A 15,535-nucleotide genomic window follows, 5' to 3' on the forward strand; every position below is an offset into this window, starting at 1 on the left:
TATGCGTTACTTTTTTCCTATTGTATTTAATTGCAATTTAATAATTTTTTCATTTTATTTTTCCGGAAAAAACCAACAACACAGTAACGCGTAAATTTATGGCATATGCCCGCCGTCACGACGATAAATGATTGACTCTGTTGCCAACCATAGTTGTGACACATTGATTACGTGTTGGCAACGCGATAAAATGCTTAAGCATTCTGGCGGCATGCCAGATTGTTTGATAACATGTTTACACAAGGCTTGCTTTAACTTGATATACCAACCAAAAATGGAATTAAATGAAGAATAACGTTTATACATGACTGAATTTTTCATCTATAAATATTTCAACTGAATGAAGTTTCTTCAAAATTGCAGAAATTTTAAAATGTAGAAAAGAAATATCGACAAATGTTCCGTGGATGTTGATTACGTGTTGCAAACGGATTCAAGAAAACATTTGATTTTCGCCAAAATAAACAACAAACAAAGGACGAACACAATTATTTGTATTGCATTTAATATTAAAAATAAAATGAATAATAAAAGAAAAATTGATTTGGTATGTTTTCGAGAACATTTAAGCTTCCTGCATCAATACATTGCACTCTATCTGGAACTTGCTTAAAAATATATAAGGAATTAGTTTTTAATTTAATGAAACTTTGCATTACTTACGAATTTTCCATTTTCTGTAATTTTTATACAACTTAACTTCAAATTGAACATTGAACATTGTGTTTGGTCATAAAACAGCTGATCCAAAAATGGCTGAGTTTGCAAAATCTTACTGCATAAAATTCTTTCAGTAAACTCCAGTAAATTTGTTGTTGTTCAACTGTCAAACTTGCTCTCTCACTTGACTCTCTTTTACTGGATTTTTGGGTAAACAGACAACATTTAGTAACATTTGGTAACAATTGTTACCAAATATCGAGTAAACAGACAGAGCTATCATGGTATAATTATTACAAGGTAGGGCAAAGGTACCAACCGATTACAATTTTTTTCTCAAGGTAGCTTGTTCCATCAAATCAAAATCCATATTTTGTATATGTGTGTGTGTGTGTTGTTTTGAATACTATGTCAAATAAGTTCACAATAAATTGAAATATATTTAAATTTAATTGAAATGAAAATGTTTTTAACGCGTCCGTCTGGAGGTAATTACTTTGTTGTGGATGAAACAAATATTTCATGGATTTCCTACCGGATTTTGGAAAGAAATCATAACATTTCATTCATTTTTCGTGTTTTTAGTTGTGTTGAAAAAATATCAAATAAAGACAACCACTTTTTGCGTATATTTATTTTATATTTTGGCAGAAGAAGCCACCACCTTCACAGTTGATTGTTTTGTTATTCAACTCAAGCTGCCCTGCCTTGCCCTACAATAATACCATACAAAGACATAAAAGTATAAAGATAGGACAATTGAATTTCCAAGTTGGCCGTTATGGTGTTTTTACACGATATGTATTTTAAATATGTGCTGTCACTTTTTTGCATATGGAAATCGAACTCGTCATGTAAAACATACGGAAATTTCAATGTGTCAAAACGATATGCAATTACATATGTATTTTTTCCGAATAGGACGCGCTCTATTTTCGTATGTGAAACATAAGGAAATCAGCTGTTTGAATGAAACACATTGTTGGAAGAAAATATTTCAATTGCAAGTCAAAGAAAAGGATGAAAAGGCAACAATTACAAATTATTATTTCGTTTGTAGGTGTTTAATAAAAAAATGACGTTGATTTAAGAAAAAATAAAAGTGTTTTTTTGTTTATAGGTTATGTCATATGTAAAATACATATGTCTATTTGAACACAAAAATAAATGTTTTGTGTACGCTACTAATTTTGACACACATAAGGAATTACATATGGATGAAATAAGTGACAGCACATATGTAAAATACATATCGTGTAAAAACACCATTAGATGTCTTTTGCTCTGTTGTTACGATATCGTAACATTTTCTGTTAATTAAAAAGAGAACAACATTTTTTAATCTCTGAAATGCAATGGAATAATGACAGAAAAAACCTAGAGAGTTTAAAAACAATTTATATGGCTGGCAACATTCTGCAAATATATATGATGTGTTCCACAATGTACAAGGCGAATTTTTGTCGCTGCTACAGAAATGTATTAAATATACAATAAGAAGAGAGTATGTACATATGATATATAATTATTATTATATATAACCAAAAATAACAGAATTTTAGGATTTTAGTAATTTGAAGACTTTCTCCTACGCTATAGAATCGTTTTAAACGACAACTTATTAAACTTTGTATACACATGTGATGTTGTGTGATTATTGTAAACCCCCGATGCAATGAAAAAGACCGCGAAAAAGAAGGTGGTACAAGTACAGGATATTATGTCTTTTGCATATGTTTGTAACAGGCAAAAGGAAACGAGATGGACACATGGTTCCTTTTGAGAATATGCATACAATCACTATCTGAGTCGATTTATGCATGTACGTCCGTCTGTAGATGTTAAATTGTAAACAAAGTACAGGTCGCATTTATGATCCGATTTGGATTTAATTTGGCACAGCTTACTTATTTGGCCCAAGGACGAACCCTATTGAAATTGAAGAAAATCGGTTCAGATGTATATAGCTCCCGTATACGTTTTAGTCGTATTTTATGTAAATGGTGTACCAAAGTCCCTATATAACTTTCGATTTGCACGAAATTTGGCATAGGGTACTGAATTAGGTCCAAAATGATAGAGTACTGAATTAGGTCCAAAGTGATATGTGCTAAGTTTCGAGAAAATCGCTTCAGATTTAGATATAGCTCCCATATATAGTTTTGTCAGATTTAATGTAAAATGTACACCAAAGTCCCCCATACTCTTGAAGTGTATGGGGGACGTTTCCACGACAGAGGGGTCTACGATCCGAAACGACCCGAGTCTTACTCGGCCAACGTCTGTCACCTCAGCCCATTGTGTAAAAGCAATAGGGCTGCTACAACAACAACATACTCTTGAAGATATAGCCGATTTATTGCGTCAGCATCAAGTGACGGCAAGAGTAATTCTCAAACTTTTTTAACGCATTTTTCTCGAAGCAGTGTTTCGTGAATGGCGGGCACGATAACTCAAATACCAATAATCCAATCGGTTCCAACTTTTGACACGTTTCTCTGGGAGTGTATAGCTATCGTATGAACTAGGATAAAGCCAATCGGCGAAAAACTTTGAAGTGACGGAGGCTATTTTAGGCATAAGTATAAACGATAGATTAAAAACCAGTGAGCGGAGCAGTATAGTCGGACGGGGCCGACCATATGATATCCTGCACAACTTCTACGTAAAATTGACTTCCTGTAGCTCTATATTCTGAGCATGAGCAATATTTGCACCCTCTTGACCAACTAGAGGTCAACAAATATTACAAATATTCAGTACAGCCCTTCTAATTACTTGCCCAGATTCCTTCGCCTTAGGTTGTGCTGTGATGTGAGTCTATAGGCCAGACTTCAAAAACACAACAAATTAAGTTTTCGGTCATCCCAATATTATTATCTGGCCATCACCGAAAATTATCGGCGTTGTCCTTGGCCATAACTGGAACCTCATGGAACATTTCAAAGCGATCACCGCTATATTTCCGACCTCAAGTGTGGTAATGGTTTACTAAATAATATTTGAATACCTAAACACCTGTTAATACCTAAGTACATACGACAATATAATTGGTATCAATTTAAAGGTCAACCACTCTATTCGCTATGGAACGCAAATTTTGTCATTTTTCACATAAAAGCCAGGGTCCATTTGACCCGCCAAATATTGACCGGTCCTTAATAAAACTGGCATGTTTTTTCTTTACGCCGATCCCATTCTCCGTGTAAAAATTCGCAATGTTGGGGTCAGAATTGCGGCCTCTGGAGCGACCAAAAAACCGACAAAAATAAAGTGTTTGGTCCATTAGATCTTCATTGGCCAGAACCCATCCTACATGCAAAATTTCGTGAAGATTGGTCCATAACTGTGGCCTGTATCGTGCTTCCCAATAATAATGGACAGACTGACGGACGGCCACACATGTCTAGATTGGCTCAGCTAGTCGAGATATGACGACCGGTATACTTAACGGTGGGTCTAGGACCAACATTTCGCGGCGTTACAAAATCTTGGGGCTGCACAAAGCTATACCCTGAAAGCATTGTTGTTTTTGTATTCATGGGTCATTATTTGAATCCGCATCATAATTTTGAGGCATTCACATCAGCAGGAAATAAATATATTGCAAAAAAATTAAAAATTTTTAAACAATTTATAAAATTTGGAAAACTTTCTTCAGTTCAAGCATTAGAGCTCAATCAGCCTTAATTAAATCATCACGGAAGTAATCCTTGCAAGCATCGAGACTTTGACCGACATATCATCAGCTTCAAAATGACGGCCAAACGTTTTTGGTGATTCACCGGGTAATGTGTTCAATTTTAACCCAAATCTCTTGACCTTTGCGAGCCGTTTCCAATTATTTGTGATTTGATTGAGCTGACAATGTCAATATCGACAAACTCCTTGCCCGGCACACAAATCGGTGTACCAACTTTCAAATACCATTTTCGACCATTACACCCATGACAATGGGGTCACGACTTTTAAAGATGAACTGGGGCAGGGGAAGACGGCAATTGATTGACATTTTTCAAATAAACCACGCAAAAAGAAAATAATTAAAATAAAAAAAAATATATAATAATTTGCCTAATACAAATTTGACAAAATTCAATATATGGTTAAAAGCCAGCATTTTTCAAAGATGTAAAATTAACATGTGTAATGGAATATGTTTGTGGACATATCTAGATCGTATTTGCAAAAAGTGCATTTTCCATTAAAATGTGTAGCCCTCTATAACAACAAATGTTTATCACAAAAAAGTATTTTGCTTTTTATTATTACTTTAGAAAAAAATATTACATAAAACACGTTTGGTCCTTTTATAGTTACAATTGCGGTTAACCACATACCAAGGTATATTTAATAAGGTAGCCGCATCGGCCCAGCTGTTGGAACAAATAAATGTCAAAAATGTTGTTGTAATGTAGAACCAACAAATTAAAAAACAAAATTATAAATGAAAATCTCTGAATTTTGAAGAGCTTGTTGGTAAATACTTTTTTTAACATGTTCTACAAGAATTTGTGTAAAAAAATCTTATGAATCTGTTTGTTTTTGCAAAATATTTTTGACATATCAAATTACAACAACCGATGTTTGTTGTAGAAATTCGCCGATGCGGCTACCTTATACATCTACCTTGCCACATACTATAAGCGATTTGTCGACGATTCCAATACATCACGGCATTTTTTCGTGGGTATTTTCTCACATTTACATTCAATACATTATCGATCAGTATTTAATTTAATTTTTTCGTCCTAATCTTAAGATAAGAGTATTAAACATAGTCATTGCGGCTTCAAAACATCCCAAATATGTTTAGAATAATAAAAAAGAGGTTTTTTTTTCATACTATCTCAAACTTCACTTTGGTTACCATATTTTTCAAAATAATTAACATTGCTGTTAAGTATTTTTTGGTGAGAGAACTTCAAAAAGTGCATTTTCCATTAAAATGTGTAGCCCTCTATAACACAAATTTGACACTAATATTGGGAAATGCGTTTTGTCCAGTCTTTACGATTGTATGTCTTTGTGTCATCCCTTGAAAATAAAACACCTGATTTCTTTACACAATCAATTTTTGATCTTTAAAACACTAACATCCATCGATGATTTTGTTTTGTTCCCAACTTTTATCATTAATTTTCTCTTATCTCTCCGTTCGGTTCAAAAAAGAAGAAGATTTATTCAGTGTGTGTACGGTGTTAATTTTTCTCCGTAATAAAAAAATAAAAATAAATAAAAAATATATACAACTTAAAATACCTGATTCGAACAATTATTAAATGCTAACGGTGGCGTTCCCAAAAAGCTGTCAAGTTAAATACAATAGCCCAAGAAAATAAAACATTTTCAAGATAAAATTGGACAAGGTCGTTTGATAAAGTTGTCAGCAAAATGGATACATCCGTACAAGGGGTAGAGTAGTAACTACTAGCGAGATATACATAATACGTGTTACTAATAATGATGATCATATCGTTTTTTTTTTTTTTTGTTTTGTAGCAACCCAAACAGACATTGGAGTCTCTGAGCAAAGATGAAATTATAAACAAATACAAGGGCTTATTGGGCATTGCAAAGAAAGCGAAGCAGGCCAAAGATGGTAAGTGAATTTGAAATCAAGTGAAGTGTTTGTATATTTATTTGTTGTTTTTGTTTCGTGGCCATGTCGTAGTGTATGAAGATGTGGAAATAATGGTATTTGTTTTTTTTTTTTTTTTTTGATATATCCAAATAGTTTGGACGAAAAAATTAAACTGAGTCTAGTCTAGTGTATTTTTTCGCAATGCATTTTCTCGAATGCACTATGGGTATCAATTAAAATTTGAAGTCCTGTTCACGATGATGACCTATGGGTCTCCACAATTCGGTATGTTCCTTTGGCTACTATTTTAAATTTCAAAGAAATATATATAAAAGACAACGTGTATTGGAACATACAGTTTATTACAAAGAGATTTTTTCGCGTAGCCGGTGTTAGAATCTGTCTAATGAAGAAAGCCTTAAATCTCAGGCTGAAGGCATGCCATCTATAAAAATTCTATTATTTACTTTAAAAATATATCCAATGATCTTCTTCAATATTGAATACAATAACAAATTTGGAAGGTACTTACCGAACATCGGATACCCATATCCACAGTAAGCATGTTCAATGGAAAGAGGTAACAGTAACCTTCATCCCGAAAGCCGGGAAGCCGTATCATACGGTACCAAAGGACTATAGACCGATTAGCCTCTCTTCCTTTCTACTCAAAACTTTAGAAAGGTTACTAGACTCAGACATTAGAAATAATATTGATCAAAGCAAAATTAGCAACTCCAAGCATGCACACATCGAAGGCAAATCAGTGGATACGGTCTCACATGAGGTGGTTGGACGCATTGAGAAGAATATGGAGGCTACAACTTGGCAGCGTTCCTCATTATTGAGGGAGCTTTCAACAATGTGAGGCTAGTGGCCATCCATTCTGCTCTCGTAAGTACAGGTATCCCCTAACTTCTAACGCACAAGATAGAGTTCCTTAGAAGAGAGTTCCGTAAGAAAATCTCTCAATAGAGGCACACCACAGGAGGGAGTACTATCTCCCTTTCTGTGGCTTCTGGTGACAAATGAGATACTGCTGAAATTCGATCATCTTAAAACAAAGGTTGTAGCATATACCGAAGATGTAGTCTTGTTGGTTGGTTGGAGATTTCTAATGACAATTTCAGATATTATGGAGGGCGCCCTTTCAGCACTGCCTAACTGGTCACACGTCAAGGGTCTTGGTGTAAATCCCACTAAGACAGAATTGGTGCTCTTCACTAGGAAACGTAAGATTCCTAGTTTCCGCTTGCCATCTTTGGAAGCAGTGACCCTTTTCCTTTCTGAAGAAGCAAACTACCTTGGCTCAATCCTTGACCGCAAATTAACGTGGAATAGGAATGTAGAGAAACGATCTAAGAAAGGACTGATTGCACTCTGTATCTTATGGTCGTTCTCCCCATTCTTACATGTGGTTGACTTTTAGGGAGGCAGGGGGTAAACAAAAAGATACTGCTGACAAAATTAAATTCAGTATAGCGATCAGCTTTGATCCTGACTACCGGAGCGCTATGAAGTACACCACAGGCAGCGATCTTGAATCTCCAACCACTGGACATTGTGATAAAATTCCTGGCGGCCAGATGTACCCTGAGGCTCCGAGAAACGGATGCCTGGAAATCGCAGAACTATGGTTGCGCTAGTATCCTGAACATAACGGCAGGTTGTGATTTCTTGAGGAGAAATACTTACATTAGTGACTATGTTCCCTTTCATAGAGACTTTAATAGCATCGGAGTAGAGTTTCCTAGTAGGGAATCCTGGACTACCTTTGCCTGGACTTACCTTTGCCAGGTCGCTCATTTTTCACAGACGGGTCAAAGATGGAGGAAGGCACTGGTGCAGGCGTTTACTGTAGGAAATTACAAATATACAACTCATATAAACTTAACAATCTTTTAGCGTTTTTCAAACAGAAATCCTTGCAATCAAGAAAGCGGCCGAGATAGTAAAAACACTTACTGCCGATAATACGGGACCGGTGACTACATATGTCGATAATCAGGCGGCCCTCAAGGCTTTGAAGTCGTGTACTATAAACTCAAAAGCAAGTCCGCTCTGAATGATATACGACGGATAGTTAACTTATGTTGGGTTCTAGGAAAAAGTGACATAGAAGGGAACGAGATAGCCGACGAGCTTGGTCGAGGGGGCTCACAATCGTCCAATCTTATTCAGGTGTAAATATTATCTTATATAAAATAAATATTTTTACCAAACCTAGACCGATTAGTACTGTCCCTCAATGATCAATATGAAGCGTATTGGTATCCGCAATATATCCGTACTGGTAACAATTTTGTAATCGCTATTTTTCTTTTTTTTCTATTTTAGAAATGCTTGAGGAAAATCGCAAATTAAAAGAGGAACTGCAGAAATGTGAAACCCAAAAGGAAGCCGATAAAAACGCTTTAATGACCATGAAAGAAATGTTAGAAGCCTATACAGAACATAAACTGCAGTTAACAACACAGCTGAGCGAATTAGAAAAACGACGAAAACAAGACAACGAACAGCTTGAAAAACTATCAATCGAAAATGAAAGTTTAAAACGACAAATTAGTCGTTTAAATGACGACAACGATTCGTTACTTCGTGATATTGAAAATATGGAATGTCAGCTGCAACAGGTCAGTGGCCTGGGAAAGGAGCAAAAACAACATTTGGTCATGTTAGAAGATGAAATCAATAAGCTACGCGAAGCTGAAATGGCAAATAAGCAGTTAACTGAACGAAATAATGAATTAACCAAGTCCCTGGATGAGTTGAAAGAGAAATATAGTTTTATCAAAGAAATCAATACCGAGCAGAGACATAAATTTAATGCGCTCAAAGATAGATTTATCGAAGTCCATAAGAAGGTGAAAAAACTTAAGGAATGCAAACGTATTTTACTGGAAACTCAACATGAATATGCCGATTCGGTATCACAATGGCAAATGGAAATTATCAAGGCATCCAAATTACTCTGTCAAGAATTGGATAGTTTGAAATTGGAGAATACAAAACTGTTGGAAAAGCTGGAAAATCAAAAACCAATCGAGGTGATTATTGAGAAAGTTGGCGCGTTAATGAAATTAACGGAGAAAGTTAAAAATGAATACAATATTATAACAAAAGAGAATGCAGAATTGAAGGAAAAATTGTCTAAAGTCAACAACAATGGATTGTTGGTATCTTCGGGTAATACGAACTTGTGTGAAGAAAAATTGGACAAACTCTTGGCACTGAGTAAATTAGCTATGACGGAATATGAAAATTTGAAAACTTCTAAAAACAACAGTTCTCCAGATGTCAATGAAGAAAGCCTTAGCCAATATATTGTACCTAAATTGGAGATATTAAACAATTTAGCGAATCGAGCTAAAAACGAATATCAGTTAAAATCCAAAGAATTGTGTGAGTTGAGAGAAGAAAAAGAAAATGTAAAAACTAATTCAACATGCATGGGTTGTGAGGCAAAATTGGCGGCTATAGAAAAACTTGAAGAGGATGTACAGAGATTAACAATGGCAAATGTAAAAACTAATTCAACATGCACGAATTGCAAGGCAAAACTTTCGGTTATAGAAAAACTTGAAGAGGATGTTCAGAGATTGACAATGGAAAATGACAGCTTGCAGAAGGACATCATGACAAAATCTAATTCCACCTCACAACAAGATATGGAAAATATTGTACAACTCAAAGAAGAATTGGAAACGTGTAAAAAATCTGCAAATAATTTCCAAGAAATGTATCAGCAAAAGGAGCGCGAACACTATGAATTGTTGGATGAAATGCGTGAACTCAACGAAGCCCTTAAGGCCAGAGGCGATTTAATATCTCGACAACAAGAAGAACAACAACAATTGAAAAATGAATTGAAAATAACCAGTGAAAAATTAGAATTAATACAAGGTGAACTCAGTGCCAAACAACAAGAATTCACAGAGAAACAAGAAAGCTTCGAGAGGTTGACAAAGCTACAGCAAGAAGAATCGAAACAGAAATTAGAAAAACTAGAAACCACCAATAACCTAAATGAGGAAAAATTACGCATTCTTAACACGGAATTGGAAATTCTAAAGAATTCAACTCAAAACAATGCCGCCGATATTCTAGACAATCAAAGCGAAGTATTGTCCACATCCACTATTTCACGAGCCGATGAATTGCAACGCCTTAAAGATGTCGAAGACTCCTTCGAGGAAAAATACAACAAGCTTCGGGCATTGGCTGCAAAACTGAAGAAAAAGCTACAAGATGAAGTGGGCGTTAAACAGAATTTAGAAAAGGAACTCGATCAAATGAAATCGAATGAAAGTGAAATGAAAATCCAAATAAGGGAGCTACAAAAGCGTATAGACGACTTGGACATGCAACTGCTGGAAAAACAAAAACTCGCTGACACACTGAAGAGTGAAAATCAAAAGCTGAAATCATCACGCAAACAGGCGAATGTCTTAAATTTAGAAATAGAAGCTGCCGAAAAATCCCTCACCGAAGTGAATAATAAACTTGCCAAACGTACCTCAGAACTGGACAATGCCCAGGCAGAAATTAAAACAAAAGATCTTACCATCATTCAACTGCGTAAGGAAATTGAATTGCTGGAATCATCCAAGGCGGCGGAGACCAAACATTCGCAAGAATTAAAAGACCAAATTGACCATCTACAAAAGACGATAAAAGACACGGTTCACAGTAAACAACAAGCGCTGGAAAAATCCAAGATACTCGAACAAGATGTGGAAAACTTAAAAATGGAATTGGAAGCGGCCAAGTTTGAATTATCGAATGCCACCTGCAATTTAGAACAATCACTGGGCCAGATAAAGGCCGAAAAAGAACAGTTAACCGAACAGCTGGCGGCCAATCAAATAAAACTCTCCGAATGTGAGCAAAAATTAAAACATGCCGAGAGAGCTACTGAGGACTTGCGTGTTGAATATTTGGACTATAAGGTTAAGGCCCAGGCAGTCCTAAGGAAAAATCAAAATCGCGATTCCACTAAAGAACGTGAGCTGGAAGAAGAAATTGTAACGCTGCGAGCCACCGAGACACAATTGAAAACCACCATCGATACACTAACGACAAAACTGCAGTCAGTGGAAAATGAAAAAGCCAACGTCCAAGAAGAACAACAATTGGTCAAGAAGCGTTGCAGCGAACTAATGCAATTGGTTGAAGAGATGCGTAAACAAAACGACACCCTCAATCAGGAAGTGCAACAACATATAAAACAACAAAATGAAATCCTTAAACAACATCGTCAACAAATTGAAACCATGGACGAATGTCACAAGGATCAAGTGAAGGCACTCAATGCTAATCATCAACGGCAATTGGAACAATTGCGTAAAGATTTGGCAGCCAGTAATTTACGTTTACCCACGACAATTGGCGGCACGGACACCACAACAACAAGAATGGATCATCATCAACAACAACAACACATCGTTGGCGATCACTCAAATTATCTACTAATGGAACGTGAAGATGCCGAAGGTTCTGAGGAAGCTGCTGAAACATTAGCCTCATTGGCTGCCTCAAGGAAAATATCAAATGCCTCATCGAAACGTTCTCATGATTTTATGCCGCTAGATGAACTGCTAAATACGCCCATTAATGCAATTAACAGCGAGACGTTAATTAGTAATGCCCTTCACATTCCCGATAATCTAAACAACAATAGTGATTTGTTACAATTGGAATTGAATTCCACCAAAGAACGTTTACAGAAGCAAGAAAGTCGTGTTCGTCATTTGACAGCATTATTGGCAGAAAATGAACAGGATTTGGCAAAGTTAACACAAATGAATGATATGCTTAAGGAGGAGTTGCGTAGGCAAGAGCGTTCAGCGGAAAGGGAACAGCATTTACATAATTCGGAATATGTTAAAAATGTGATATTGAAGGTAATACGGCATTTACATTAGAACTTTTTACCGGGTTAACCTACTTTAAGAGGATTTATTTGGCACATATTCAAAGGAATTGAAAATTTAAACCCACTGGGTTAACCAAATCCGGTTTAATGTAAACGACCTTTAAGTTATTTTGTGGATTAGGGGAGATATTTAGTCACAGAAATATGTTGTTAGCAAAGCTGATGATGATGGGTTTTAATTCTGAGAACAGCCGTTGTCGATTACTATGAAACCTTAGATATTGGCAGATTAATTCTTCGATTGTCTCTATATACTTCTTTTTTATCATCACATAGACTACGATATTTAATTGGTTTGAGGTCATGTATGCCGTGTTCTTGGCCCATCCAAAAATCAACAAGGATAAATTATTTCATTTTCTTTGATATCGCAATGTCAAGGAAGCCTACAAAAATGAACGAATCGTCGTATATCATCGGGCAACTCAATATTACATTAATGACCGTTTCTGAATTTATAGTGGAGTGGGGGTTTGTGGTTAATATTCATGGAATAGTTATATGGTGATGAGATTTGTGTTTTGAGGTGGTCATGTATCAACAAGGTTTCTTTCGCTATTCTGGGTACCCTGACAGCAATCGTTGAAATACTGATGGGCACCCACTGTTAGGGAGGTCACTTTAGGTTGGAAGTATACTAGGCTAGGTTAGGTTTGAGGATTTGCAGTCACTAATGTGGCTGCAGCACTCTGAGACCGTCAGGTCCATAGTGATCATCAACCATCAATTGCTAGATCTGTAGATTGAGAGCCTCGTCTAGCTAATTCGTCTGCTCTTTCATTATCCATGATACCACGGTGTCCTGGTACCCAAAACAGCCGATAGCTGTAAGTTCTACCAAAACTGTTCTACACTTGAGGACTGCCTCAGATTTGATGTAACAGGATTTGATGGCTTGAAGAGCAGCTTGACTATCCACAAAGATATATAGTGCAGCTCATCCAAATTAAAAGACCCTATTCCGAGATGTTTTCCCTTCCACTTGATCTTTCCATCGGATCCGTGGCATTTCCCTACTTTTGTGCTGGGGCATCCCCATCCATTCTCTTAACATGATGTTGCCAACGCAGTCGCTACAGCTCGATACGTCTGACTATGTCGATGTCCGAGAATAAATGTTATAGCTCATGGTTCATTAACCGTCGACGCCTGGGGGAGTTGCCAATCTCCTACTAGGCGCGTCTTCCCGATGGCGGATGGAAAGGGGGTCTCCATGATGTGCAGAGAAAAACTGACCTAGGTCTCCTACATCAACTTTTTCTGTACTTCGTGGAAACCTTGGGGATCTTCGGATCCCCCGTGGACCAAAATGGATCGGTGTAGTGCCCTTAAATAAATTAACTATGATGGGAAAAGGAAGCAAAAAGGAATAAAGTTACGGTGCAGGGAGTTAATAACCCAGTAGCGGCGGCAATCGTTGGTGAGGTCACAAGCCACGTGTCGTCGAGATGAAGCGATTGTGATCCGGCTGTTCTAGGTGTGGATGCCTTGGCACCTACAGCTGTACCTGCTACAAGTGCACCAATTCCAAACCAAAACGTTGACGAACCGGCTACTCCTTTGGCAAACGAAAATGTCAAGACTGATGAAAATCAGTCTTTGGCTGACAGGACTGTAGTTCTGGAAGGGGACGACCTAAATGGGACTCTACGCGCTATCCGCGATAGTCTAGAGGTAGTCCTGTAGAGTGTGAGTTTGGTCTGGTGAGGGGTGGCCTTGTTCTTGAATTGCTTACTCAGACGATAGAGCATCTGTTTGCCACCACTACTTATATCTGGATTTCAAAGCCGAGGTATATAAAATCTTTGACTACCACGAAGCTATAGTCTCCAAGTTCCACAGTTGTTCGAGTCTATTAGACGTCTTGCGCGTTGATACCATCTGCTTGGTCTTTTTGCCATTTACTGTCAGACTCCTCAATTCGTTCAAAGGTGACTGTTACCGCTCGCAATGTTCGACTCATTAGATCGATGTCGTCGGGGTAGGGGAGTAATATATGTTGGTGTACACATTTACATCTCGTATGGCCTTTTCCAGCAGGGTGTTAAAACAGGTCACACGGCAACTGCTGACCTTGTAAAGTTAAAATTATCCTGCATAGACGTTCAGGTTTCTCCTTCTTTGAAGGGACTACCGTGGTGGTCTTAGTACTGGGTCGGGGGATCCTATCAATCAAGAAGTCCCTCTCAATATCGTTTGGATAGTTCCTGGAGAACTTCCGGATAAATTTGAGGTTCCTCTTGATTAAAAGGAACTCCTTTCCCGTGATGGAGTCGCTCTCCAGTCCGACGTATCGGTTGCAGAAGTTAACTGCTCTCCGGTACATCTTCTTGGCAGCGATCTCCTTGGCATCGACTTGCCTAGCTGGTACTGATGAATCATCCATCCTATCGACGGGGGTCTCATAAGTACCAGTATCCGTTTCGACAGCCAACTGCCTGAGTAGTCTCGCGACATCACTACAGGCCGTGGAAATTGAGATCTTCAACCCCGCCAGGGTTTACTACCCTAGTCATCAATTGGGAGGACTCTCCTTGCTTCGAAGGAGACGCCATGGTCGCTGCTGTGTTTTTCACCGCAGTGCTAATCACTACAGTTTCCATTATGTCTTCCTCGTCTGACAAGGGCGAGTCATTCCAGAGCTGATTGGGTATGCTCTCCTGACTAAGGCGGAAGGAAGGCAGTCAACACACATGTCTGGCCCCAACATGCCAAGGCAGCCACACCAGCTTCAGTCGGAATATCGCATACTAAATTGTTTTTGTTTTAAGTTATTCTGACTTCATCTTGGCTATGTGGTATACAAATCTATTCCGTCATCTCTTATTGGTTCTGGTAGTGTATATTAAGAAACAAATTTATATTGAAAATATGATAAAAAAAACGGCTAGGTGCTAGAAAATAGATTGAAAATGAAAAAATAACGCACATTTATTCCCTTTTTAGTTTTTAACACTGAATAATGCTGACGAGAAGACACGCTTGGTACCTGTATTGAATACACTGCTTAAATTAAGCCGAACCGAAACCGAAATGCTAAATTGTGTTGCCAAAGGTCAAAAAGGTAAATAAATAATTACAAGCAAAAACAAAAAAATGATAATTTTTCCAACAAAATGTTTTTTCTATTATTTAGTGGCTGAAACGACGACGAGTGCACAACGCAGTGGTGGATGGGGTAATTTTTTACCTTGGAGCGGTGGCAGTAATAATAATTAAAATTTAATACAATGCGCGGTATGTGAGGGAAACCAATCGATTAAATTTTCACTTCAGATTACACTACAATTAGAAAAGAAAAACCAATCAAAATTATAAAAGACATTTTCTAAACACAAATCAAATCGATTTATTTT

General features: G+C 37.2%; 1 protein-coding gene across 1 annotated transcript; it reads left to right on the plus strand.

The window, feature by feature from the left end:
- The first annotated feature begins 6,054 nt into the window (after window positions 1–6,054).
- LOC133324671 (GRIP and coiled-coil domain-containing protein 2) lies at window positions 6,055–15,398 on the plus strand. The gene is made up of 5 exons (XM_061533515.1): window positions 6,055–6,075; window positions 6,163–6,262; window positions 8,582–12,147; window positions 15,126–15,243; window positions 15,316–15,398. The coding sequence occupies exons 1-5, from the start codon at window positions 6,055–6,057 to the stop codon at window positions 15,396–15,398; spliced, it is 3,888 nt and encodes a 1,295-aa protein (XP_061389499.1).
- Window positions 15,399–15,535: the final 137 nt, after the last annotated feature.

The sequence above is a fragment of the Musca vetustissima genome, unplaced genomic scaffold (genome assembly GCF_032173495.1).
Source record: "Musca vetustissima isolate MV318-11 ecotype Yass unplaced genomic scaffold, APGP_CSIRO_Mvet_v1 utg63189, whole genome shotgun sequence".
NCBI lineage: Eukaryota > Metazoa > Arthropoda > Insecta > Diptera > Muscidae > Musca > Musca vetustissima.